This window comes from Mytilus galloprovincialis, chromosome 2 (assembly GCF_965363235.1).
Source record: "Mytilus galloprovincialis chromosome 2, xbMytGall1.hap1.1, whole genome shotgun sequence".
Classification (NCBI taxonomy): Eukaryota; Metazoa; Mollusca; class Bivalvia; order Mytilida; family Mytilidae; genus Mytilus; species Mytilus galloprovincialis.
Genome location: NC_134839.1, coordinates 44620550 through 44646820, shown reverse-complemented (window position 1 = coordinate 44646820; position 26271 = coordinate 44620550). Strand labels below are relative to the sequence as shown.

General features: G+C 32.0%; 1 protein-coding gene across 5 annotated transcripts in view; it reads right to left on the bottom strand.

The window, feature by feature from the left end:
• Positions 1-26271, bottom strand: part of LOC143063654 (protein TANC2-like) — a 67378-nt gene that overhangs the window by 21485 nt on the left and 19622 nt on the right. Inside the window, exons 1-4 of one of the 5 annotated variants that reach the window (XM_076235919.1) lie at positions 24342-24398; positions 13978-14148; positions 12354-12539; positions 4414-4683 (exon numbers count right to left, since the gene is read on the bottom strand). In XM_076235919.1, coding sequence (XP_076092034.1) covers positions 4414-4683; positions 12354-12539; positions 13978-14122 — 601 coding nt within the window. In that variant the 5' untranslated portion in view covers positions 14123-14148; positions 24342-24398. Of the gene's footprint in view, positions 1-4413; positions 4684-12353; positions 12540-13977; positions 14149-19909; positions 19954-24019; positions 24178-24341; positions 24399-26271 lie in introns of those variants that run through there. The other 4 variants (XM_076235917.1, XM_076235918.1, XM_076235916.1 and 1 more) reach the window with 4 other exon arrangements.

Sequence of the window (26271 nt, the reverse complement as noted above, 5' to 3'; positions counted from 1 at the left end):
TTTATTAGTTTTACTGTCCCCTACAAGAATATGTATGGTTTAGGGGTGGGGATCTGGACCGTTTACAAGATAATTTCACATTCTCAAATTGAATGGGGTGGGGTGACCCCCAGGGACTTCCCTTTAATTTCATTCGATTTGTTTTATTGTCCCCTACAAGAATATATATGGTTTAGGGGTGGGGATCTGGACCGTTTACAAGATAATAGCATATTCTCAAATTTAAGGGGGTGGGGATGAACCCCTAGAGATTCCCCCTTTATTTCAGGTGATTTGTTTTATTGTCACTTGATCATTTTCGAAGACTGTGTGTGTTTATCACTTAAAGTTTTCAAGTTATATTCATTTGAAAATTTTCAAAAATAAAATCCCATAGGGTTCTATAGTAAACCCCTCCCTTCTTTCAGCCCCCCAAAATACCCCTTAATAGACCCCAATGCACAAACGAACGATTGATGGCTCACCTAGACATGCTAGTATAACACTTTATGAAATCCTAAGTAAATCTGACAAGTGGTTTTGGAGAAACGCTGCGGACAAGTTCATTTTTTAAAGTGGCGGAAAAAGAAAAAGAAAAAGAAGAATAATAAAAATAACTAGAATTGCCATTGCAAGCAATAGCGGATGTCACCCTTCCCCCTATTGCCACTAAGCGGCAGCCATTTCAAACTTGTTTAACAGTAAATGCACAAATTTGTAAATTTTCAGTATATTCAGAGCATTTTAAAGTATTTCACATTCATACCGTTTCCATGGCAACGGCAGCCATTTTGAAAATTTCAAAGTCAAAAGTCTCATCTTAACTTGTCAGTTACCAATAATATCAAATTTCATTAAGTTAAAACCATTTTGAGAATTTTTGACATTTTTGCAGTTTCCATGGCAACCGTGGCCATTTTGGAAATTCCAACTTCAAAAGTCATATCTAGACTTGACAGTTAACAATCATATCAAGTTTCATCAATTTTGAAGCATTCTGAAATTTTTGCTCCTGTATCCATGGTAACATAGTAGTTCCAATGATTATCAAAATGATTCAAAACCTGTATATAGTGGACAACTATATTGCATAAAAATTTGATGATTTTAAGTTCAAGCATACCAAAGTTATTCACCAAACCTGGAAGTTTTTGGAGCATTTTGACCTTTTTGCATTGTTTCCATGGAAACGGCAGACATTTTGGAAATTCCAACGCCAAATTCCACATCTACCAAAGTTGCTCATCGTTATGCTAAAGTTTCAAAAAAATTGGAGCATTTCCATATTTTTGAAATTTTTGGTGTAGTTTCCATGGCAACATAGCAGTTCCAAAATGTGCCAAAATCATCCAAAACCAGTATATAGTGGGCACCTTCATTGTATTAAAATCTAAAGATTTTAAGCTTAAGCATTCTCAAATAATTCAAGTAACTCCAAAATTATATTTTTTCACCATTTTTCCGTTTCCATGGTGATGGCAGCCATTTTTTAGTTCCAAAGTTGCCCAGACTCTGGGGAGTCAGGGTTCCTTGTTATAGTGCACCATCATTCGGATTGGTACTTTTGGCTCTGAGAAAGCGGGCGGACAAAATTAGGTGGAAGTATAATAATAACTAGAATTGCCATTGCAAGCAATAGCGGATGTCACCCTTCCCCCTATTGCCACTAAGCGGCAGCCATTTCAAACTTGTTTAACAGTAAATGCACAAATATGCATGGCTATTCATCTTTCTGTAAATTTTCAGTATATTTTGAGCATTTTAAAGTATTTCACATTTCTGCCGTTTCCATGGCAACGGCAGCCATTTTGAAAATTTCAAAGTCAAAAGCCTCATTATTACTTGTCAGTTAACAATAATATCAAGTTTTATTAAGTTCAAAGCATTTTGAGAATTTTGACTTTTTTGCAGTTTCCATGGCAACGGTGGCCATTTTGGAAATTCCAAAGTCAAAAGTCTCATCCAGACTTGGTAGTTAACAATAATATTAAGTTTCATCAATTTTGCAGCATTTTGAAATTTTTGAAATATTTGATCCTGTATCCATGGTAACAGAGTAGTTCCAATGATTGTCATAATCATTCAAAACCTGTATATAGTGGACAACTATATTGTATAAAAATTTGATGATTTTAAGTTAAAGCATACCAAAGTTATTCACCAAACCCTGAAGTTTTTGGAGCATTTGACCTTTTTGCATTGTTTCCATGGAAACGGCTGACATTTTGGAAATTCCAACGCCAAATTCCACATCTACCAAAGTTGCTCATCGTTATGCTAGAATTTCAAAAAATTTGGAGCATTTTCATATTTTTGAAATTTTTGGTGTAGTATCCATGGCAACATAGCAGTTCCAATGATTACCAAAATCATCCCAAAGCAGTATATAGTGGGCACCTACATTGTATTAAAATCTAAAGATTTTAAGGTTAAGCATTCTCAAACAATTCAAGGAACTCCAAAATTATATTTTTTCACCATTTTTCCGTTTCCATGGTGATGGCAGCCATTTTTTAGTTCCAAAGTTTCACAGACTCTGGGGAGTCAGGGTTCCTTGTTATAGTGCATCACCATTCGGATTGGTACTTTTGGCTCTGAGAAAGCTGGCGGACAAAATTCGGTGGAAGTATAATAATAACTAGAATTGCCATTGCAAGCAATAGCGGATGTCACCCTTCCCCCTATTGCCACTTAGCGGCAGCCATTTCAAACTTGTTTAACAGTAAATGCACAAATATGCATGGCTATTCATCTTTTTGTAAATTTTCAGTATATTCAGAGCATTTTAAAGTATTTCACATTGATACCGTTTCCATGGCAACGGCAGCCATTTTGAAAATTTCAAAGTCAAAAATCTCATCTTATCTTGTCAGTTACCAATTATATCAAATTTCATTAAGTTAAAACCATTTTGAGAATTTTTGACATTTTTGCAGTTTCCATGGCAACCGTGGACATTTTGGAAATTCCAACTTCAAAAGTCATATCTAGACTTGATAGTTAACAATCATATCAAGTTTCATCAATTTTGAAGCATTCTGAAATTTTTGCTCCTGTATCCATGGTAACATAGTAGTTCCAATGATTATCAAAATCATTCAAAACCTGTATATAGTGGACAACTATATTGCATAAAAATTTGATGATTTTAAGTTCAAGCATACCAAAGTTATTCACCAAACCCGGAAGTTTTTGGAGCATTTTGACCTTTTTGCATTGTTTCCATGGAAACGGCAGACATTTTGGAAATTCCAACGCCAAATTCCACATCTACCAAAGTTGCTCATCGTTATACTAAAGTTTCAAAAAAATTGGAGCATTTCCATATTTTTGAAATTTTTGGTGTAGTTGCCATGGCAACATAGCAGTTCCAAAATGTGCCAAAATCATCCAAAACCGGAATATAGTGGGCACCTACATTGTATTAAAATCTAAAGATTTTAAGCTTAAGCATTCTCAAATAATTCAAGGAACTCCAAAATTATATTTTTTCACCATTTTTCCGTTTCCATGGTGATGGCAGCCATTTTTTAGTTCCAAAGTTGCACAGACTCTGGGGAGTCAGGGTTCCTTGTTATAGTGCACCATCATTCTGATTGGTACTTTTGGTTCTGAGAAAGCGGGCGGACAAAATTAGGTGGAAGTATAATAATAATAATAATACAGAAAAAGAAACAGAGGAAAAGCAATATGTCACCCGACATTGTCGATCGGGTGACATAATAATAATACAGAAAAAGAAACAGAGGAAAAACAATATGTCACCCGACATTGTCGATCGGGTGACATAATAATAATACAGAAAAAGAAACAGAGGAAAAGCAATATGTCACCCGACATTGTCGATCGGGTGACATAATAAGAACTGAGCAAAAACAATAAGTCTCCAAACTTTGTTTGGGAGACTTAATAAAACAGGAAAATTTAGTGAAAGTTTAGTAAGGAAATGTTGTGTCAAGACAATCAGTATATTTGTTGTGTTTCTTTGACATTTATTTGATATATCTATGTTGTTTTTTTGTATTGCACCTTTTTAGATATATTAAGATCGGTTTTAAGATGATAATTATGGTAATTTTAGATATAAAGTATGAAATAGTTCCCTTGAGAACTTGTAATACACTTCTGAACAAAGAAACTTGGACCAAGGGGGTTAGGTCATTGAAGTTATCTTTCACAAAATACATTCATGTCCTTTTTCTTTCTTTAAACTTATATCACAATGCAAAATCTCTGTGATAATCAACATATTGAACAAAATACAAGTCTGCATTATCTAAACAAAGTTAATGGCAGATTTCTTGTTTGACTTAAAATGGTTTACCTAGTATAAATTATGACTTGGATGGAGAGTTGTCTCATTGGCACTCATACCACATCTTCCTATATTTATTTATCAGCAAATTGTATACTGTTTTTTTTGGTAATACCTACCATGGGGTGCATGCAAGTTTAGTCCCAACTGATCTAACTTGGAAAGCTCATCAAGGTCATCATTCGTTGTCATGGTGATACTGTTGCCACTGAGGTCAGGAGAGTCAATTGCAGAGTCACTACTATAATATTTGGCATGTTTATAATCTACCGTGTAATTTTTTGGAGGTGGTGGTATTGGTGGTGTTGGACTTGGACATATTGGCTGGAAAAATCTTGGTTTAGTTGGTGTGACTGGAAGATTAGTTGATGGCTGCTGTTGTTGATTGCCTGCAAAATAAAAGTCAAGAACTTTATTTATACTACAATCAATCAACAATTTTGTTACAAATACATTCCCTATAAACACTGGACTCTCAAAATAGTTATTTTTAACAATGATTAAACAGGACATCCAAAAGATATACTCAAATGAACTGTTGACACAGATATGTCTCTCCTCCTTGTAATTTTGATAGTATGATGCAAATGCTAAGTTTAAGATAGCAATTCCTTCCTTCATATTAAAAGGAGTAAGTCAATATGGACAATACTTGGCCCTGATCAATGTTTCAAGAAGTTGATGAAAAGACATGTAGCAAAGTAATAAAGGACTAGTTTTATCAAAGTTTTATTTCATTTTTGCTAAATTTGACAAAATTGTCTGGATTTTTACAAATTTAGGCTTAGGCTTAGCTTAGAGTGCAGACATCAACAAACTAAACATTCAGATTACGTAAAATGTTATAACAAAAATCATGTTAACAGATTTATTTTGTCGAAGCATACACTCTATGGTCGATCCTGTTTAAAAGATCAATTAGAATTGAAGTATGTTCATTGAATTTCATGAAAAATCAATATGAATGCTGTTTGTAAGGTCATAAATAAAAGTATGTAAATTCAACAAAATGATATTTCCTATCTAGTCATTGAATTAGCTATGATTCATTTGGACTAATTTGAAATTATGGCTAGAAATAGGGACCCTTTATAAGGTCCTTATCGCACCTACTCCTTTGAAAAAACATTGTTTAAATGGTTCATAGTGATTGCACAGAAACTGTTGGTAGCTTATACTTCACCAATTCAATAACTGATTTTTTTCTTTGCAAAACTCATCTCAAAATTGTCCTTGTGGGTCACCATTCTAGTATTTTTCCTATTTAGTATTAGTATTCTAGTATATTTATTGCAGTGGATAGCTTAAAGTGGAAAGTGTAATGCAATCACTGAATAAAAGAACAGAGTTCAAATTTCAAGGACAATAACATAAAATTAAAGTTCCTTGAAACTTTTATAAATATCTTAGGGAAATGAAGGCTTGAGAGTAAATGCTATTCTAGTATGTCCTATATAATGAATTGGGAAAGGGGAATAACTCATTAGGACATTGCTGATCTAAACCTGTGATATGTTTCATAAACAAAATAGTACACATGAGAGTTGCAACAATGCAATTTTAACTTCCACTTCCAAGGGCATAGCTCCTTTATAAATAGCAGTGTTGTGCCTGGCAAGAATTGTACACTAGAGGGTGCTAACAAGACTAGACGGGCAGACAGACAGAAATATGTTTCCCTCAACACATTGCACTGGGGAAGCCATTATAGATCTCAAGTTCTTTGGAGCCAAAACAACTGAACCTAATTCAATGTAGATTTTTAAATTCCACAATATGAAACTATCCCAAACTCCAATTTCTGTCACTGGTAAAACTCTGGTAAGTTGTAACTCTATATTAATTATCTACAGAATATTTATATACTGACATGGTAAACAGTTATATTTGGATTTAAACTACCTAATATTCCAAAAATTTCATCTATTTAAGGTTAACTTGTACATACATTAAAATAAAACTAATGGAGTAAACCTATATCTCAGAGTTGAATTATGAGTTATATAATTAAAGTGCTTGCTGCAAACCAAATAATCTGTATACCGTATACCATATGGCCAGGTTAAATAAGGAATAAGAAATAAATGTTTTATTGAATTTTTATAATTTTTAGGTATGACACACACAGGCCATGCATACTTGTGAGTCATTAAATCTATTCTTTTTATGTTTCAAGGTCTTTTTTTTTTTAACATGTTAATGAACCCTTGTAATTAAAACATATTAAAATACCTATAAAATAGTTATGTAATTATCGGTACATTGTATATCCTTTCAATTTCTTATTTTACAGACTTACCTTACCTTACTTGTATTCAAGTTCCTTTCTACTAATTTCAATAAAAAAATCCAAGAAAAACATACATTATTAATTCACTTGTTTGTCTGATTATTACATGAATAAAATCCTCTTCATGTCTAATCCATGTTCAAAGTATGCCAATCAAAATCCATTCAAAATACACAATTTCCAATTATAACTGCAGATTTACTTCATTTTGACATATTCTTAATTTTAAAGGTAATTTCTATCTATCAAAGAAGGAAAAGAACATAAAATCATAAACAAATACAATTTGGGAGCAATCAAAACTCCAGCAAATCTATCAATTTATTGATCTCAACAAGGAAATAGTGGAAAAATATCTGGTTCCTTATCTTCAATCTTCAAATAACATGCATGGTCATTATTTCTTCCTTGGCCGCAATCCCAGTAACAACTGTCTAGAAGATACAAGAAAATCACATGATCTGTTGCATGAAGTATAAAATTGAGAATGAAAATAGGGAATGTGTCAAAGAGACAACAACCCGACCATAGAACAGACAACATGCATTCCACTCCTTACTGAGGAAACATGATCTGTTGTTATTTTGCAACACGATAAATTTTTGCTGGATTTTCTATACATATTAGAATTACCTTACAATTGATTTATTTTCATCCAGAAATCATAGGCATGAAGGGACTAACCCCCCTTGCTATACATCATTTTTGTTTCAGTAAGTATTTCTTAATATTTCAACTTTAAAGTGTTCTTGCTCAATTACAGTAGCTTTTATATAATGAATAATTTAAAAAATCCAATGATGTGCTGGTTAAAAAAACACAATTATAACTTTCATTGTTGAAAAATCCTTTCGATCTTTACAACATGAACAAAGGAACAAAAATCCCAATTCTGGTGAAGAACATATATTTATTCATGAAAGGATTAAATCCATAATTTGCACTTATATAATATCATAAACAGATTTATTTCAGTTTTGAAATGACAGTACTAAAAATTAATAAATTGTAGTGTTTAAACCTTTATAAACCCAATATTTGGTTTGGCCTAGCTTGATTCAACATTTATCCTACCAACCATTACACGAAGTGACACAATCTCAATACATTTATTTTTTGCTCAATGGCTGATGACTCATTCTTTTTTGTAATAATTTTTTTTTTCACAATTTAATTTTCATTCATGCCTTTGACAATAACTTATCTTATCAATGATCAACTACAAATAGTAAACTTGAAGCATTTAAGCACTTAATACCTCACAATTGTCATCTACACAAAAAAGAAAGATTTTATTGTCAACAAGAAAATACATGAATCCCTGATTAAGTAAACAAAGTGATTCATTTTCAAGAAGGACTAAACTGTATTCAATTCAGAAGATTTAACATATCTGGAAATGAAAGAGTTGATTTTTCTGATTCTAATGTCAAATTTTAAACTATCCAAATGTCAATATTTTACTCAAAACATCTTCAACACATTTATCAATAATAGCCTATTAAAAAGTTTTAATATTGAAGGAGTACAAATTATAGCTGATTTGATAATGTCCCCATGTTAACACTTTAATACAAGTGCAGAATTCTAATGAATTTTGAAATGCCTTTAAAATGATTCATTTCTATCTCTTTTGACCATACCAGTTTCCACCTACATATTTTATTGGTTCCTGAATACCTAAATTTATCTTTTATATTTGCACTTTGTTACTGTCTTATTGGGATTTAACCTACTTAGCCTGATAATATAGTGCATTTCTTTGAGGCAAAAACCACAAATTAAAAAAAATCGCAATTGCTCTCTCTATGAAAAGATTTTCACAGTGTAAACTACTTTTGGGACAAATTATATCAAAATTGTAGAGAGTCTATTGGCTCTAACTCATAATGTGGACAAGTTTATGTTAAGCCCCGGGGTCTGTATTTCAGTTTTACAGCTTTAACCATAATAATTTTTTACCTTTTCAAATTTCAAACTGGACCTACTTTACCTAAAAATTCAGACACTTACATATACAAATTGTACAATGAATTCCAAATTTATGTTTGAACACTGACTAGTGTTTGTCACTATACAGTAAATTGAATGCTTTTCAAAGGTCCAAAAGGTCCCTTCACTGTTAGTTCTGTATAATTATACAATTGTGATCCTTTAAAAGCGATGAATATCCAAAATTGTCAACCCTAAAAAATTATTTCACTTTGGGCTGTGAAATAACCTTTTAGTGTTGACAATTTTGAATATTTACCCTTTTAACCCTTTCCTCCATTGATTTTTTTTTTTGCACACTTGATTCGCATAGGCTTTTTCAATAAAATTCTGAAAATATGCTTTCAAGTATTAATGCATTGCGAAAAACAAATATTTTATCAAATAAATTTAAGTCGGATATTCCTATGATATTCCTTTTCATATTGGATACAAATTTTATTTAGTCTACTGCAGACACTTTGTAGTCACAGCCTTTCAACTGAGATCCTACACAGGCGTCAAAGGGCGTCATTATGGAGTAAAGGGGGTGGCGTCAAAAGGCGTCACTATGGAGGAAAGGGTTAAAGGCCATAGGTGTATAATACTTTTTTAATAAATCAATATTTTCTTACATAGAAAGCAAAATCTGTTTAATTCTATGAAATTATCACAAGTTTTATTTTATCATAAAAATCTTTTCTCAATGCATTAAGTAGGTGACAATTTCTAATATAAAATTGTCATATATATAGTTTTTAACATATCCCCTGTAGATAATGAGTACACTTGCATAGTCAAGTTATCAATTTAATATGCCCACTCCCCCAACCCCCAGTACATTTTGAGTTATATGAGTTTCAGATCTATGCTGAGACTATAAGGCATATCAAATATCCATCCAAGATAGACAGATATATAAGAAGATGTGGTATAAGTGCCAATAGAGTTCACTTCAAAACCATTTCTGATTTAAATAGATATGTTCCAAATTAACCATGAATATACAAAGGATTCTAATATGACGTTCTTCTTAAGCTTTGGGTACAAAGCCATGTTCTAATTCAAATAGAACATGGGCTGCACGTGATTGACATCACAATTGAAATTGCAACGTCAGATGAATTTTGAAAAACGCCAGAGATCAAAATGGACATTTTTGTTGGTGTTCAACTTGCTCGCTAGGAAATTAAATAAAAACATTCTAGAAGTAATTTTAAATGTTTCTGTTCTTTTTTTATTGATAAACTGCTGATTTTCTATAACTTTTTTGGTTCATGAAATCAAAATGGCGACATTCTGAGCGTCTACTATAGGTCCGCTTTGAAGTGAAAAAATTCAAATATTCCTATTAGAATCGAAATAATTCTATCCTGCCATGCTCTATGCTCATTTTAACATGGGTAGGCATTATATTTGTAAACATTTAATACCTCGCTAACGCTCGGTATTAAGATATTAACAAATATAACACCTACCTATGTTAAAATGAGCATAGAGCATGGCAGTATAGAATTATTTCTTAAATAATATGATTTATCATCAGTTATTTGTAATTGTTCATGTTTTCCTTTACAAGATTGAATTCCAATGTTATAAAAAATGTAATGTCCTGTGGGAAAACATGAATGGGATATCCATTATTGGTTTATAAAATTTATTACAGGATGTTCAAGGTTAAAAACTAGTCATATTTTTGACATTCATGTTTTTTAACCCCAAAAAGTTATCAAATAATACAATTTAAACCCAACTTGCACATGTTGCAGAAATAAAGACAATGGATATTTATTTAAACACTTATCATTTTTTTTTTTAATTCATTCCTGATTTTTTATCAATTAATATGTTTGGTGACAGGAAGATCCAAACTTTGTGATGACAGAAAAACTCCTTCATTCTGTGGAAAAAATAAACACCAAAGTAATGTTTATTCAATCCAAAAGTTGTGAATACATTGCAATTTATAAGTATTAGACATAAAAAACAATGTCATGTAAAAAGAAAAATTCTCTGTACATTCCTTTTTAAATCAAATTATCCGAGTTATCCTCCTATTTTATCAGGCAAAGTGTAAGTTCTATTGATCAAAAAAGTATATAATGCATTTGTAAACAAAGTAGATATATCAAAAGATAAAATTATATTATTTTCCTCATTTATATGAACGATCTCCAAAAATGTATTGCATTTCTGCATCAACATATGCTTATTTCCTTAAAATATGGACTGCTCATTTGCTAATATTTGCAACCCAAGATGATGAATGACCTCCATACTGATCGTATATTAAAGTGCCATATAAGTCTAAATGTTGAATTCTTTTAAATGGTTTTACTTCTTTCAAATAAATTTAGTAATCAATTGCAAGAACTCAATTTCAAAATTCCATGTATTAAAAAAGATTTCCCAACAGGTGAGTTTTGCATCTGTAATCACACCTGAGACGGTTTTATCGAGTAGCTAAGTTTGACGTCACATTCTGAACTTCCATTATTGCAAAGGAATATAAACAAACTTGAATATCTACTAACAAGTTTCATCTACAACAATGCTGAGAGGAGATCACAGCAGTTCAGGTAGAGGCAGTGGGAAGAGATGTGTAGCAGATAATTGTAATAGAAGACTTTTCGAAAGAAAAACTATATGAAATCTTAGTTTGGACGTTTTTATAGCAATTCAAAATTACTAGCTATCACCTTTAGCATGACAATGACAATAACATTTCTATACAAACTGTTAAACTTATGTTCCTCAACAACATTATTAAAAGTGGACTATAAACTTATAGGATTGCAAGTATGTTTTAATTTATCACCTAGCACTTTCACATTTTGACTATTTCTGACCAGTTGAACAGTTTGGTTTTATAAAACAAATTGCAATTTGGTTAGAAGTTTGAATAAGCTGTTATAGTTGGATAGCAGCACTAACAGTCAAGTCACAGTAATGACATTATTCTTTTGTTTCCCTTTGATTCAGCACTAGCTCCTATAGACCATGATGTAAGAGTATAAATGTTTAAGACAACTTGAATGCCTGTAATTGATATCAGCCTAGGAAATTCCAGTCCATAATGATATTTAATGGAATATTAAATGGTATAATACAGAGGTACAACTCTTAACAAGTCGTATGTCAAACAAATTAAGCTGGTTTGGTTCTGTCCTATTCAAAACACTATTGATTTTACTTCAAAAACAAAATTTCTCTATAGTCCAATGTTTCATATGGACATGATGAATATGCAATGTAAATTCATTTAAAACAAATATAATATCAATAATCTAAGACTTTCCATTCACACTGTCTTTCCAACATTGCATGTGCAACAATGAATCAAAATAAAGTCTTCCTTTTTTTAAACAGTATAATTTAGTAAACTTCGTATCCTAAAAATCTGTTATGTATTTTATAGCAGTTAATCTCAACTTATACTAACATGACTATACAATGAGTCCATCTTCCTCACTAGCGACCTGCTGTACTTTCATTGATTAATCAGCATTACATAGAAAATATTAATAAAAGCTGCACAACAAATCATTGTGTAAATCTTATAATGGTGTATTTTACGTTGTGCAAATTGAATTTGAAGGTTAAAAGTGCAATATCATAAATATTTGACTGAAACATAGAAACTTGCTGGTAATAAAGTTACAAATCAAATCAAATTTATGTACATGAGGGGTAGCTCAGTTCTTTATTTTATAGACAGGCAACTTAGATATAAAATAAAACATCCCTATTTTTACCACTATCAGATTCACACAATGAATTGACACACAAGATACATACTTGTCTGGCATACATGTAGTTTGGGTGTTGTCTGGGTCACTGAATCCACTGGTCCCTGATGACTGCTGTATCTGTATGGTTGTGAAGTCTGCATCTTGGGTGAAAAATGTCCATTGGTTTTTAATTTTGGTCGCTGTGACAAGGAATCACTGCTTTGTAATAAATTATTTGCTTGGGTAACAAAATCTGTGAAAAATTAAAAGGATTCATGAATGTTATTTGCATTATACTTTCACCTTTGACATTTGGAATATTAATGCATTGGGTGGTTTCACACTTTAAAATATATAAAATGAATTAGACTTTGAATTCTCTTATTGTGTAAACCTGCATACAAATATTAAATAACCAGAGGCTGTCAGAATGACAGCACACCAGATTTCCTGCAGAGCTTGAACCCTGAACAGTTGAACAAGTATGGACACTACAATAAAGCTTAAAACGGCTCTGAATTTGGACTATAATTGAATATTTGAAACAGCATAAGTTTTTGACACAAAATGAATTTTGTCAAGGGATTGAAAATTTTGAAGTTAGACATTTTGCTATTATGGTCCAATATCCAAAATCTTAAGTACATTGTTAGAATCAACATATCAAAGAACCCCAAGAATTCGATTTTTGATTAAACTGAGCAAAAGTTGAATTAAACCCTTTAGACCTCAATGAGGTCAGAGGACCAATTTGAATAAGGAGCCCAAAATCTCTAAATACATGGTTCTGCATTTCAAAGAATCCCATCAATTCAATTTTTGTTGAAACAAATAAAAGTTTAATTTTATCCATATGCAATTGTACTTATTAATTTTCTGTTCAAAGGGAAATAAATCAAACTAAATAAATGATATATTGATTGATTGTTGGTGTTTTAAAGCTCCTTTAAGCGCCACTTATGGGCTATTTTGTTGCAGACATTTCTTATTGGTGGAGGAAGCTGGAGTGCACGGAGAAAACCAACAACTTTTAATCATTCCATACACTTATGCAGTGGACCTGTATGGCATATAAAGGAAACAGTAGTATACCGCTATTCGAAATTCATAAATCGATAGAGAAAAAAACAAATCTGGGGTTACAAACTAAAACTGAGGGAAACGTATCAAATAAAAGAGAACTACGACACAACAGAAACACAACATTAAAATGTACCACACACAGAAACAAACTCTAATGTAACAATGGCCAATGTTATATGAGAAATAGACCAAATAACATACACTAAACACTGCTTAATGAACCATGAGTTTGAGATCAAGGTCAGATGATTAAACCTACCTGTCTGACATGTTCACCTTATAATCATTCCATACACCAAATATAGTTGATATAATGCTTATAGTAACCCATATAAGGACTTAAATAACATGTAACTTTAACCTTGATCACTGATCCATGAAATGAGGTTCATGTCAGGTGAACCCAACCTGATGGACATGTAGATGTTGCAAGGAACCAATTTACCAATTATAGTTATCCTATTACTCATTTTCTATGAACTTTAAAGATTATCATTGTCAATTTTAAGAAAACCAACGTTAACTTGGGATACCTTACATGTATCTGCTCTTACAACTGTATTGTATGCCCCTAAAATTTGGAACTTCCAGTAGTAATCAAAACTTACTTTTATCACAAAGAGGGCATGTGTCATGGTTAAACATGCACATGTAACAACGTTCATGTCCACAAGCATCAATTAATCTCCTTTTCTTTCCTTTGTCAAATGGCATGTGACATATGGGACAAACTCCACCTGTATCACTATCCATATTCAACTGATGAATTAGGCCCAAATCTGGAAAAATCGAAAAAGAAATAACAGTTTGAATGTATAAAGTATTCACTGTTTCTATAAATTAATATTTAATCTAATATCTCACCAAATTCATCACTTAAATTGTAAGGATATATGCTGTGGTTACTTTATAAAAATCCTCAAAAAAAATCATTTTCAATGCATATCATCCATAGAACAATAGAATTACTGTTTAATAAACATACTATTGATGACAGGAAGTTGATGGTAGTCCTTTATCTTGTAACCTTGTTACCACAACATAACTGTCTGTATATATTTCACATAGTTTAACTTTCTTAACCACAACAATTAAACCCTTACTTCCTAGGTTATAACTTTTGTCATACAAACAGTTTAAAATTGAATGGTATTCTTCCTTTCAGTTCATTATTCTGTCAATTGATTGATTTAAAACTGCCTACTACAACTACTGAAGTTCAGTTCGATTATTTCCCAAACTGTTTATGTATAATTCAAGTATATTGAACCCGACCTGTGTTTGTTCCATAAACAGTTTGAAAGTCAATTGAGGCTACATGTAACTTGAATACAACATGTCTGATTTACACTTATAAATGTCAAGTATCCAGTTTACAGTCCAATACATGTAGTGCAAACTTTAATTTCTTCAATTAAAAGTAAAGCACATGATACATGTAACAAGTGAACATAAATATATAAATAGCATGAATACTGATCATAAACTCAGTATAATGGTAATATTACACAAATATACATGTACATGTATCTCCACATATCAAAGCATGCAACATAAAATTAACATCTCACAGACCATATGACCTATATCTTTAAAAATCCTGATTAAATTCCTTTTGATGTAGTATTGTTGATCATGCAAAAAGGTAGCTGGCACTTAACCATTAATTCCATCCATATCCTCTCCTAAATATTAATCCTTGAACAGTCAAATTCATTTCAAGCATTATTTACTATGTAAAACAAAAAGCAGTGGCGGATCCAGAAATTTTCATAAGTGGGGGCCCACTGACTGACCTAAGAGGGGGCCCGCTCCAGTCACGCTTCAGTGATTCCCTATATAAGCAACCAATTTTTTTTCCTAAAAAAGGGGGAGGGGCCTAAATCCGCCTCTGAAAAGGGTAAATAAACAAACGTTTCCATATGACTTAAGTATAATATTTCTCTTTATTTATGACAATTTTGTTTATGGATTCAACATTAAGCTATATGACCCCTGCAGTAGTTGTGTAAATTACAAAATTTTCAAACTGTAATAAACTATTATACATTTGTTATAGTATCAAAACAGCAAAAACAATGAATAATAGAGATGGATCATTTTGTACATATATATATACCAAGCAGAATCTTCGTGCAAAGCATTATCACTTATTGTTTCATTGCATTTAATAGAACTAGAGGCTCTTTAGGAGCCTGTGTCGCTCACCTTGGTCTATGTGAATATTAAAGGAAGTAGATGGATTCATGACAAAATTGTGTTTTGGTGATGGTGATGTGTTTGTACATCTAACTTTACTGAACATTCTTGCTGCTTAAAATTATCTCTATCTATAATGAACTTGGCCCATTAGTTTCAGTGGAAAATGTTAGTAAAAATTTACAAATTTTATGAAAATTGTTAAAAATTGAATATAAAGAACAATAACTCCTCAGGGGGTCAATTGACCATTTCGGTCATGTTGACTTATTTGTAAATCTTACTTTGCTGAACATTATTGTTGTTTACAGTTTATCTCTATCAATAATAATATTCAAGATAATGACCAAAAACAGCAAAATTTCCTTAAAACTAACAATTCAAGGTCAGCAACCCAACAACGGGTTGTCAGATTCATCTAAAAATTTCAGAGCAGATAAATGTTGACCTGATAAACAATTTTACCCCATGTCAGATTTGCTCTAAATGCTTTGGGTTTTGAGTTATAAGCCAAAAACTGCATTTTACCCCATGTTCTATTTTTAGCCATGGCGGCCATCTTGGTTTGATGGCCGGGTCACCGGACACATTTTTCCAACTGCTAACCCAAAAGATGATTGTGGCCAAGTTTGGATTAATTTGGCCAAGTTGTTTCAGAGGAGAAGATTTTTTGTAAAAGATTACTAAGATTTACGAAAAATGGTTAAAAATTGACTATAAAGGGCAATAACTCCTAAAGGGGTTGACTGACCATTTCAGTCATGTTGACTTATTTGTAAATCTTACTTTGCTGAACATTTTTGCTGTTAATAGTTTATCTCTATCTATAATAATATTCAAGATAATAACCAAAAACAGCAAAATTTCCTTAAAATTACTAATTCAAGGCCAGCAACCCAACAACGGGTTGTCCGATTCATCTGAAAATTTCAGGGCAGATAGATCTTGAACTGATAAACAATTTTACCCGTCAGATTTGCTCTAAATGCTTTGGGTTTTGAGTTATAAGCCAAAAACTGCATTTTACCCCATGTTCTATTTTTAGCCAGGCCATACTTAAAAATATTTTGGTTTGCCCAAACCCTACCCAAAGGTTGAGACAGTGGGTAGGTAGGTAGGCATTTTTTATTTATTTTTTTCAAAAAAAGAAATTGAAGTATCAGATGTTTATTAGTCTTCATGCCTATTTGATTAAAAAAAAACTTCTTCAAATCAGGACAATAAAAGAATTTGAGTAGGCAGCTTTTTTCTGGGTAGGTAGCGTTTGGGCAAACAAACCTATTATTTATTATGGCCTCATGGCGGCCATCTTGGTTTTATGGCCAGGTCACCGGACACATTTTTCAAACTTCTAACCCAAAAGATGATTGTGGCCAAGTTTGGATTAATTTGGCCCAGTAGTTTCAGAGGAGAAGATTTTTGTAAAATATTACTAAAATTTAAGAAAAATGGTTAAACATTGACTATAAAGGGCAATAACTCCTAAAGGGGTCAACTGACCATTTCAGTCATGTTGACTTATTTGTAAATCTTACTTTGCTGAACATTATTGCTGTTTACTGTTTATCTCTATCTATAATAATATTCAAGATAATAACCAAAAACAGCAAAATTTCCTTAAAATTACTAATTCAGGGGCAGCAACCCAACAACGGGTTATCCGATTCATCTGAAAATTTCTGGGCAGATAGATCTCCACCTGTTTAACAATTCTACCTCTTTCAGATTTGCTCTAAATGCTTTGGTTTTTGAGTTATAAGCCAAAAACTGCATTTTACCACTATGTTCTATTTTTTGCCATGGTGGCCATGGCAGGGTCACCGGACACATTTTGTAAACTAGATACCCCAATGATGATTGTGGCCAAGTTTGGTTTAATTTGGCCCAGTAGATTCAGAGGAGAAGATTTTTGTAAAAGTTAACAACGACGACGGACGAAGAAGGATGCCGGACGCCAAGTGATGAGAAAAGCTCACTTGGCCTTTTAGGCCAGGTGAGCAAAAAAGGGGATTTTGTGGCAAATAAAACCAAAATTTTTGTTCAAAAAATCTGCAGACTTTATGAAAAAGATTTTTGTTATAAAATTTTAAACATAGATGTTTTTCTATTAATATGAGCTAGCTTTTAGTTAACTGAACCTTTAAATTCAAAATTACCTTGTGCTGAGTCACTAAAATTTAGCCCACCAGAGAAGGTGTACTTGAATTAGTCCATATTTATATTTGTTTTAACCAATAGCTTAATTTATAAACTTGTTTTAAGGAAATCATTGCTAGCACTGCATGCAACAATCCTTTATCTATCAAGCACCAAATTGCCAAATAGGATAGTACAAGTGGAAAGGCCAGTGGAGGATCCAGAAATTTTCATAAGTGGGGGCCCACTGACTGCCTAAGGGGGGGCCCCACTATGGTCATGCTTCAGTGATTCCCTATATAATCAACCAAATTTTCTTAGAAAAAAGGGGGGGGGCTTAACTTCTCACTTGTGTCTGGGTTTACATCGATTATACTTCACTTTTCTGTAATTCTTTATATTACCATATATATGTCAACGTGGTATTAAATGATACATAAATTGTCCTATAATCAGGTCTCCTAATAAATTGTCATGTTATGTAATCAATTCTTGTTAAAAAAAACTTATATTAATGTCAAAATTTATGGGTTGTGGAATTGACCTCTATTTAGTTGATAGGACTGTGTATACATATTAAAGCTACATGTAGTAAAGTTCCAGTATGGATATATACATGTATATATAGGGTTCCCTAGAGGAAATGTAATGTTAGAGAGTGTCAAAAGAAAATGAAAATTGATTTACTTGAATGAAAAAGTTGTAAGTTATATTCTTGTGTTTGACAATGTCATGAAATTCTCAACAATGAAATACTTTAGAAATCCATGGAATTTTCTAAACTAATAAAGTTCAATCATATACTGTAGTTCATAATATACTCTCCTTATATTTGACACATATATATACATATATTGGTCATATCATAGCTATGTTAAACTGAAAGTTTTAAAATTAGACTTAAATTACCTATATTGTCCAATATCAAAAATCTATCTAAATACAGCATTAGATTCAGCACATCAATCATAGAATCTCATATATTTAATTTATATGCCCCCACCGTAGCGTAATTTGAAATGTTAAACTTTGAGTTATCTGTATCTTAAGTGGCAACACCTTTTCAGTAGTCTAATAAATAGTTGTCCCTGAATTGTGCTTATTGTAAAAAAAAAAAGCTTACAGTTTGGCCGAAAATAAACAAATAAATTAAGTCAAACATTGATTTGAATTGAGTATATATGTCATAAGACATAAGATCTAATATGTTTAAAATTATAACATGTATATATATATACCTATCACAATCCAAATTCAGAGCTACATATCAATTTTAAATATAGTGACCATTCTTGCCCCTGCTGATTTGTGAGGCTGACAATTATGGTCATGTTGATTTATTTGCAAATCTTGCCCTGTTTAACATATTAGCTACATATTGTTTTCTAATATACATTTGTATCTTCAATAGCGTCAGACAAAAACAGTTTTTAAAACAATTTCTTTCAAGGACTATATCTCTTAATAACATGCACAGGGGGTCGCAAACTACCCCATTTTAATTTATGCAATCAAAGAGTAAAATTGTGCATCCTCATTGTAAGTTATATGGTTCCCTACTGACTCCCTACACATCATTATCGCAACGCGGGTAAATCATCACGCTGTGATTGGTTTAACGCCGTCATGTGGTGACCTCCTATCAGACTGTAAGGGGTTCATGACGCGTTAATGGTGACGTCATCTATAAATTTAGTTGTGTTTCTTTTTTTTATTTTTCAATATAAAGCAGCAGAAAAAGTCCAGCGTGCGATAAATTCGTTATACTGTTAACTACTGACCCCCTACGGACCATAGACCGCGAATCAAAACAATAGGGGTTCGGCCTCCGGCCTCTGAATTTTACTAACCCTTTATGGATCCGTAGGGGGTCAGTAGCAAACCATATAACTTATAATAGAGGGTTAGTAAAATCCATATGGGGTGAGGTACATCTAGAACGGTGAATTCTCTTTGGTTTTTAATTCACCCTCTATGGTCTGCAGGGGGTCAGTAGTGAACCGTATAATGAATTGATAGCATGCAGGTTTTTAAACATTTAAACTACTACTACATGTACTATGCAAACATTCTAAAGTTAACCATGACTGAAAGAGGGAGAGGGAGGGGGAGGGCTGGCCAAAATAATGTACCCGGTACATGGATATAAGATGTGTCAGTGGGGCTCAACTGTTACATGTATATACGGTAGAAGTAGTTCCTTACCAATAACATATTTATACAGCAGCATTGGGATTGTTTAAAACCTGTATCAAATATAATGTATGCCTGTTATTAAACATAGTCTCCAATCAGACACATTAACATATAGACACATCAGCATATAGACACATAGACATGTTGACACATAAACAGATCAGCGCTATATTTCTCTTTGACACAGCTTTCGTCCCTAGTTTGTTATTTGACACAGCCTACAGCGCTAGATTGCTCTTTGACACTGCCTACAGCGCTTAAGATTGCTGTTTGTGTCAATGTGGTTAGATAAGCCATTAAAGATCATTAAATGTAATGCTGATTCATTCATTAATAATCATTGAAGAGAACTATTTCTTCCATATTCTCCAGTTGATCCATCAGTGCTACAAAAAACTGAACACCCCTGTCTTTCCTCAGTGACTTTTTTGAGGACTAAAAAACTTGCCATTCAAGAAAATTAACTGCTAAAATAAGTTAGATTTTCCCTGTGCATAACGGTTTTCAAGATAAATTAGAATATTATACTGCTTCCTATATAATATGCAATGTATACAATGTACATGTAACAGGCTATTATTTGAACTTGGAATTATTTTTAACTATGGAATTTGCATAATTTCTTGTGTTTAAAATTTTTGATAAATTCCATGTAATATTTAGTATTATGATCTTTTGAGCGGTTAATAACACTTTCCATACAATGTATTTTGGTTAGATAGTGTTGTGCGCGGCACAGTACATTCTATTGAAAAATACTATTTTCTTTGTAATAGAAAGAGTTGTGCGCAGCACAGAACATTTCAGTACAGAATAAACGTGGAATTTATTGAAAATTTCAATAACAAGAAATCAAGCAAATTCCATAATTAAAAATAATTCCAAGTTCAAATAATAGCCTGTTATGTATACAATGTATATATTTAAGTACTTCTGAACAAGTGACAACTCTACATCTGATTTTATCCTATATAATTACTTCTGAGACTGAATCCTACATTGAACATTAATTTGAAAGATCCTCTAGATCTACATGTACAATAGATAATTCAACTGATCTGTAATAATCCATGTTTATGTCTTATGTATCATGAGAAGTATTTCAACTTTTATACTACTGTGGATTCATTAATATTCGTTGGATACCAATTTTCGTGGATTTCGTGGGTACAGGAGAACCACGAATTCAAATGTGCAACGAATTATAAGTTTTCCAAAGGAATAGGTGTAGACTTTGCCAAAACCACGAAATTTAATATCCACAAATATGCAAGTTTTCCTCAAACCACGAAAATTGGTACCCACGAAAATAAATGAATCCACAGTACTTCAGAATAGGATGCACAGGACACAAGGACTTACAAACACATGCTATAACCCTTCAAAAAAAATACAAGAAAATTTTTTAAAGATTAACCAGGTGCTCCGCAGGGCGCAGCTTTATATGACTGCAGAGGTCGAACCCTGAACAGTTGGGGCAAGTATGGACTTAACATTCAAGGGTGATACAGCTCTGAATTTGGATTGTGATCAAATTTTTGACATTATATGTTTTTTTTACACAAAACAAATGTTAAGATTTTGCAAATCAATTAAAAATTCCTTCTTCAAACTTGTTTAAATCTAAAATTAAATAGTTGACACAGCATAGGTTTCTGACACAGAATGAATGTGGTCTAATGAACTTAAAAAATTTTTTTTTGCCTTTGAGCAATTCACTATGCTGTTGAATATTAATCCTCTCAAAAAAATGTTTGAAGAAATGTTCTTTTTATTTATGAAATCTGAAATGAGAAAAATTTAACCTGCCCCCCCCCCCCTTTTTTTCACATCCCCCTTTCCCTTTTTCCAAAACTGATATCAATTCAAATTTCTAATGGAGTTTGCAACAATAACTACTCTTAAATACATCATAAATATTTTAAAGATTGGTTGGTAGTCAAAGTGAATATACATTGTATATTGTATAAAACAATGATTTAAGGTGATTCAACTACTATTCTGAACAAAGAAAGATAACTCCAATTGAAAATTTCTTGCTATATTGTGCAATTAGATATGTCTTGCTATTACGCAATACTGTGCAATTGAAAATATTTGCTTTTGCACAATACTGTGCAATTGAAGACTTCTTGCTATTGCACAATACTGTGCAAGTGAAAATTTCTTGCTATTGCACAATACTGTGCAATTGAAGATTTCTTGCTATTGCTGAATACTGTGCAATTGAAAATTTCTTGCTATTGCACAATACTTAATATAATAATTTTGGATCCTGATTTGAACCAACTTGAAAACTGGGTCCATAATCAAAAATCTAAGTACATGTTTAGACGCAGCATATAAAAAAAGCCCAAGAGTTCATTTTTTGTTAAAATCAAACTTAGTTTAATTTTGGACCCTTTGAACTTTAATGTAGAGCAATTTGAAAACGGGACCAAAAATTAAGAATCTACATACACAGTTAGATTTGGCATATCAAAGAACCCCAATTATTTAATTTTGGACCCCGATTTGGACCAACTTGAAAACTGGACCAATAATCAAAAATCTAAGTACATTTTTATATTCAGCATATCAAAGAACCCCAAGGATTCAATTTTTGTTAAAATCAATCTAAGTTTAATTTTGGACCCTTTGGACCTTAATGTAGACCAATTTGAATACGGACCAAAACTTAAGAATCTACATACACAGTTAGATTCGGCATATCAAAGAACCCCAATTATTCAATTTTTGATGAAATCAAACAAAGTTCAATTTGGGACCCTTTGGGCCCCTTGTTCCTAAACTGTTGGGACCAAAACTCCCAAAATCAAACCCAACCTTCCTTTTATGGTCATAAACCGTGTGTTTAAATTTCATAGATTTCTATTTACTTATACTAAAGTTATGGTGCGAAAAACCAAGAATAATGGTTATTTGGGCCCCTTTTTGGCCCCAGGACAATTAATTCCTAAACTGTTAGGACCTCAACTCCCAAAATCAATCCAAACCTTCCTTTGTGGTCATAAACCTTGTGTTTACATTTCATTGATTTCTATTTACTTATACTAAAGTTATTGTACGAAAACCAAGAATAATGCTTATTTGGGCCCTTTTTTGGCCCCTAATTCCTAAACTGTTGGAACCAAACATTCCAAAATCAATCCCAACCTTCCTTTTGTGGTCATAAACCTTGTGTTAAAATTTCATAGATTTCTATTTACCTTAAACTAAAGTTATAGTGCGAAAACCAAGAAAATGCTTATTTAGGCCCTTTTTGGCCCCTAATTCCTAAAATATTGGAACCAAAACTCCCAAAATCAATCCCAACCTTCCTTTTGTGGTCATAAACCTTGTGTTAAAATTTCATAGATATCTATTCACTTTTACTAAAGTTAGAGTGCGAAAACTAAAAAGTATTCGGACGACGACGAAGATGCAGACGACGACGCCAACATCATACCAATATACGACAAAAAAAATTTCAATTTTTGCGGTCGTATGAAAAGGATAAGAATAAATTGATGGAAGAGGAAAAATATGGAAGTCCAGAATTTAAAGTTAAAACTTACCATCACCAGAAAAAATATTTACAACCATATTATTCAAAAAATTATAAATACACTTCAGTCTGTTGTTGTGTGACCGTTTTAAATAAATCAGGGAATAATAATTTGTATAAAAATGAATCAACAGCAGATGGCCATACACATTATATACCATGTATACTGAGACTCAGACTAGCCTCATGCCAATTTATGGGCCATGTGAACTAAAATACAACAGTTTAAGAATGATGTTTTGACTTCCCTTAAATATATATCCTGGTAAAATGTACCTACATGTGTACAATGAACCACTCCTTATGACAAATTACACTGTAATATAATAGGTCCTTTACTTGTTGTCAAAAACATGAAAACTATTTCAATATTAGACCCATTTTATGCTAAATTTGCTGACCAAGTGTATTCCGATATAAAAGGTCAATAATCACATTTAACATAACCAGAAAGCCAGGTGAAAATATGTTCACATACCTGAATGAAATTTACATTACTGGCCACTCTCGCTAAACAACAGTCGTAATTCCTTCGTTTTCTCTTTTAACATTTAAAAACATTAAAAATTTACCTATCTATGATATTTCAACTGAATCCTCCCATAGAAGTACAATAAATATGTAAAACAACTCACTTGATTTTTACCTGCAGATTCTAAACATGTATGTAACTTGTTCAGGTGTGTATTTGATAGGAAATATTTACACAAATGTTTTAAAGTGAGGTTCTCAAGAGGATCTCATGTTTGTGTTTATTTAATTTAAGCAACTGCTCGTTTATCACATATATTTTATCGAATACAGTTTTTCCTTCATTTTAACAGTAACTTAATATCATCTTATTCAAACTAATTGATGTCTCAACATCTTAAAGTAGTCGAATTTGACAATTACCCCTACAAGGTAGAATGTAATCCACATGGAGTGAAATCGTCTGGAAACAAAACAATAAGAAGGGAGACAATTCATGAATGAATTTTAATCCTGAAGGGGATAATTCTTTTATGAATGAATTGTTAAAGAATTGTGGGTAAAATAGTTTTACATGAGTTGAAGAAGAATTTTTTGAACAATAAAAAGTTTAAAGAGATTGATCTTTGTTAAGTCAACCTATAATTTATTAAAACAGCAAATTGTTTTACATAACCTTCTTGTAGTAAACAGTTAAAAGTGGATTTTTAAAAACATATACCACTCCTTTTAATATCTAGAAAAAAAAAATATTTATAAAAATTATCATAAATAATGTATGACACATATTTTAAAACATGCATATCAAATTATCAATTATTGACTTATAAAATTGGGACAATTATTGATTCAAGATTTATATTTATTTTTTAAGTATGGCAACAATACATCGATCGATCGGAATGCCTTCATGGTCATTGTGATGTAAAAATGGGAAGAATTGAAATAATTGCCAATGAAACAACTATTCACCATATGAATTTGTGGATAGGAGATTTGTTTAACCTTCCTCTTTTTTTCTGAAATCTGTTATTTTTTTTTTATTTCAATCAGAATTCCGGTATTTAATTATAATGCATCTAGTTGTGTTTATTTCCTAAATATAGTAACATAGCTATATTTGCATAATGACAATTTCACCGGGGAACACTTTCTCCACAATCAGGGTTCCATTAAGGGATGAAAATAAGTTTGACATTTGTGTTACGATTTGAAAAGCTATCAATGTATTAATTTAATTTGCAGTATAAAGACAATATTAGGTCAATACATGTATCATAAAAATATGAACTTTTTTGTTCTCAGTGCAAAACATGGGAAGGGCTTGGTACAACCTCACCCTTCCCCAGTTTCTCAGCCTCATACAAAAAACTTTGATATTTTCCTCACATTGACCTAATATTGGATATTGAGAATGTCAAGATTTACCTACTCGTAACTTAACATTTTGACCAAAATTGTTATGTAACTTATATTGCCTTTAAATGACTTTGTGATTATGGCTATCATTTTCAAAACAACAATAGATAAACTGTACATAGTAGAAATGATCTGCAGGACAAGATCTACGAGTCATTCAATAAGACAGAAATCAATGCCTTCTATAAGTTACACCCTTTAAGGGTGATTATTATCCATCAGTGTTTTTTTGCAGAAACTATTGTAGATAAAGAGAAATTGTACATGAAAAAATGATCAGCTTAATATGATCTACAGAAAAAGGCAGCAGTGCTTAAAAATACTCAGTCGATACCTAACAGGAGTTATTGCTATTGATTGACTAAATTACCTATTTCCCCAGATTTCAAAAGAATTTATTGGAGATTAAACGGAACTGTAAGGATCAACAAATAAATTAACCTGGCCAACATTGGCATTACACTCTTGCACTTTTTTCGTATTATCCATTTTGTCATTACTTTTCACTGAAAAGGTTCAAATAAAATACTAAATCTTTCATTTTTATAAACATACATTGTACTGTACATTTGTACATATCAAACACTTGAAGTTGTATTGAGACTGCCTGTATATGATTGGCATTTCAGAGGATAGAATTTCAACATAAGGTTACATAGACTCTCAATGTTTGTTGATCATTGCAGTTGTACAACTTGCACTCAGTATTGTATCAGTATGTTGCACCTGAATAAAAAGGACCAAACCAGTGATCATTCATTTTCAGTAACTTATAATGACCTTCAACTAGAACACAGTGATCTAAAATAAATCTATTTTTCTATTTTATGACGACCTTCAGAGGTGAATATTGACCAAACTGTGTTTCTTTGCCATTAACGTATTACTATATAATTCCAGTAGTCCATGACTTAAGGGTCTATCATTCACAAGA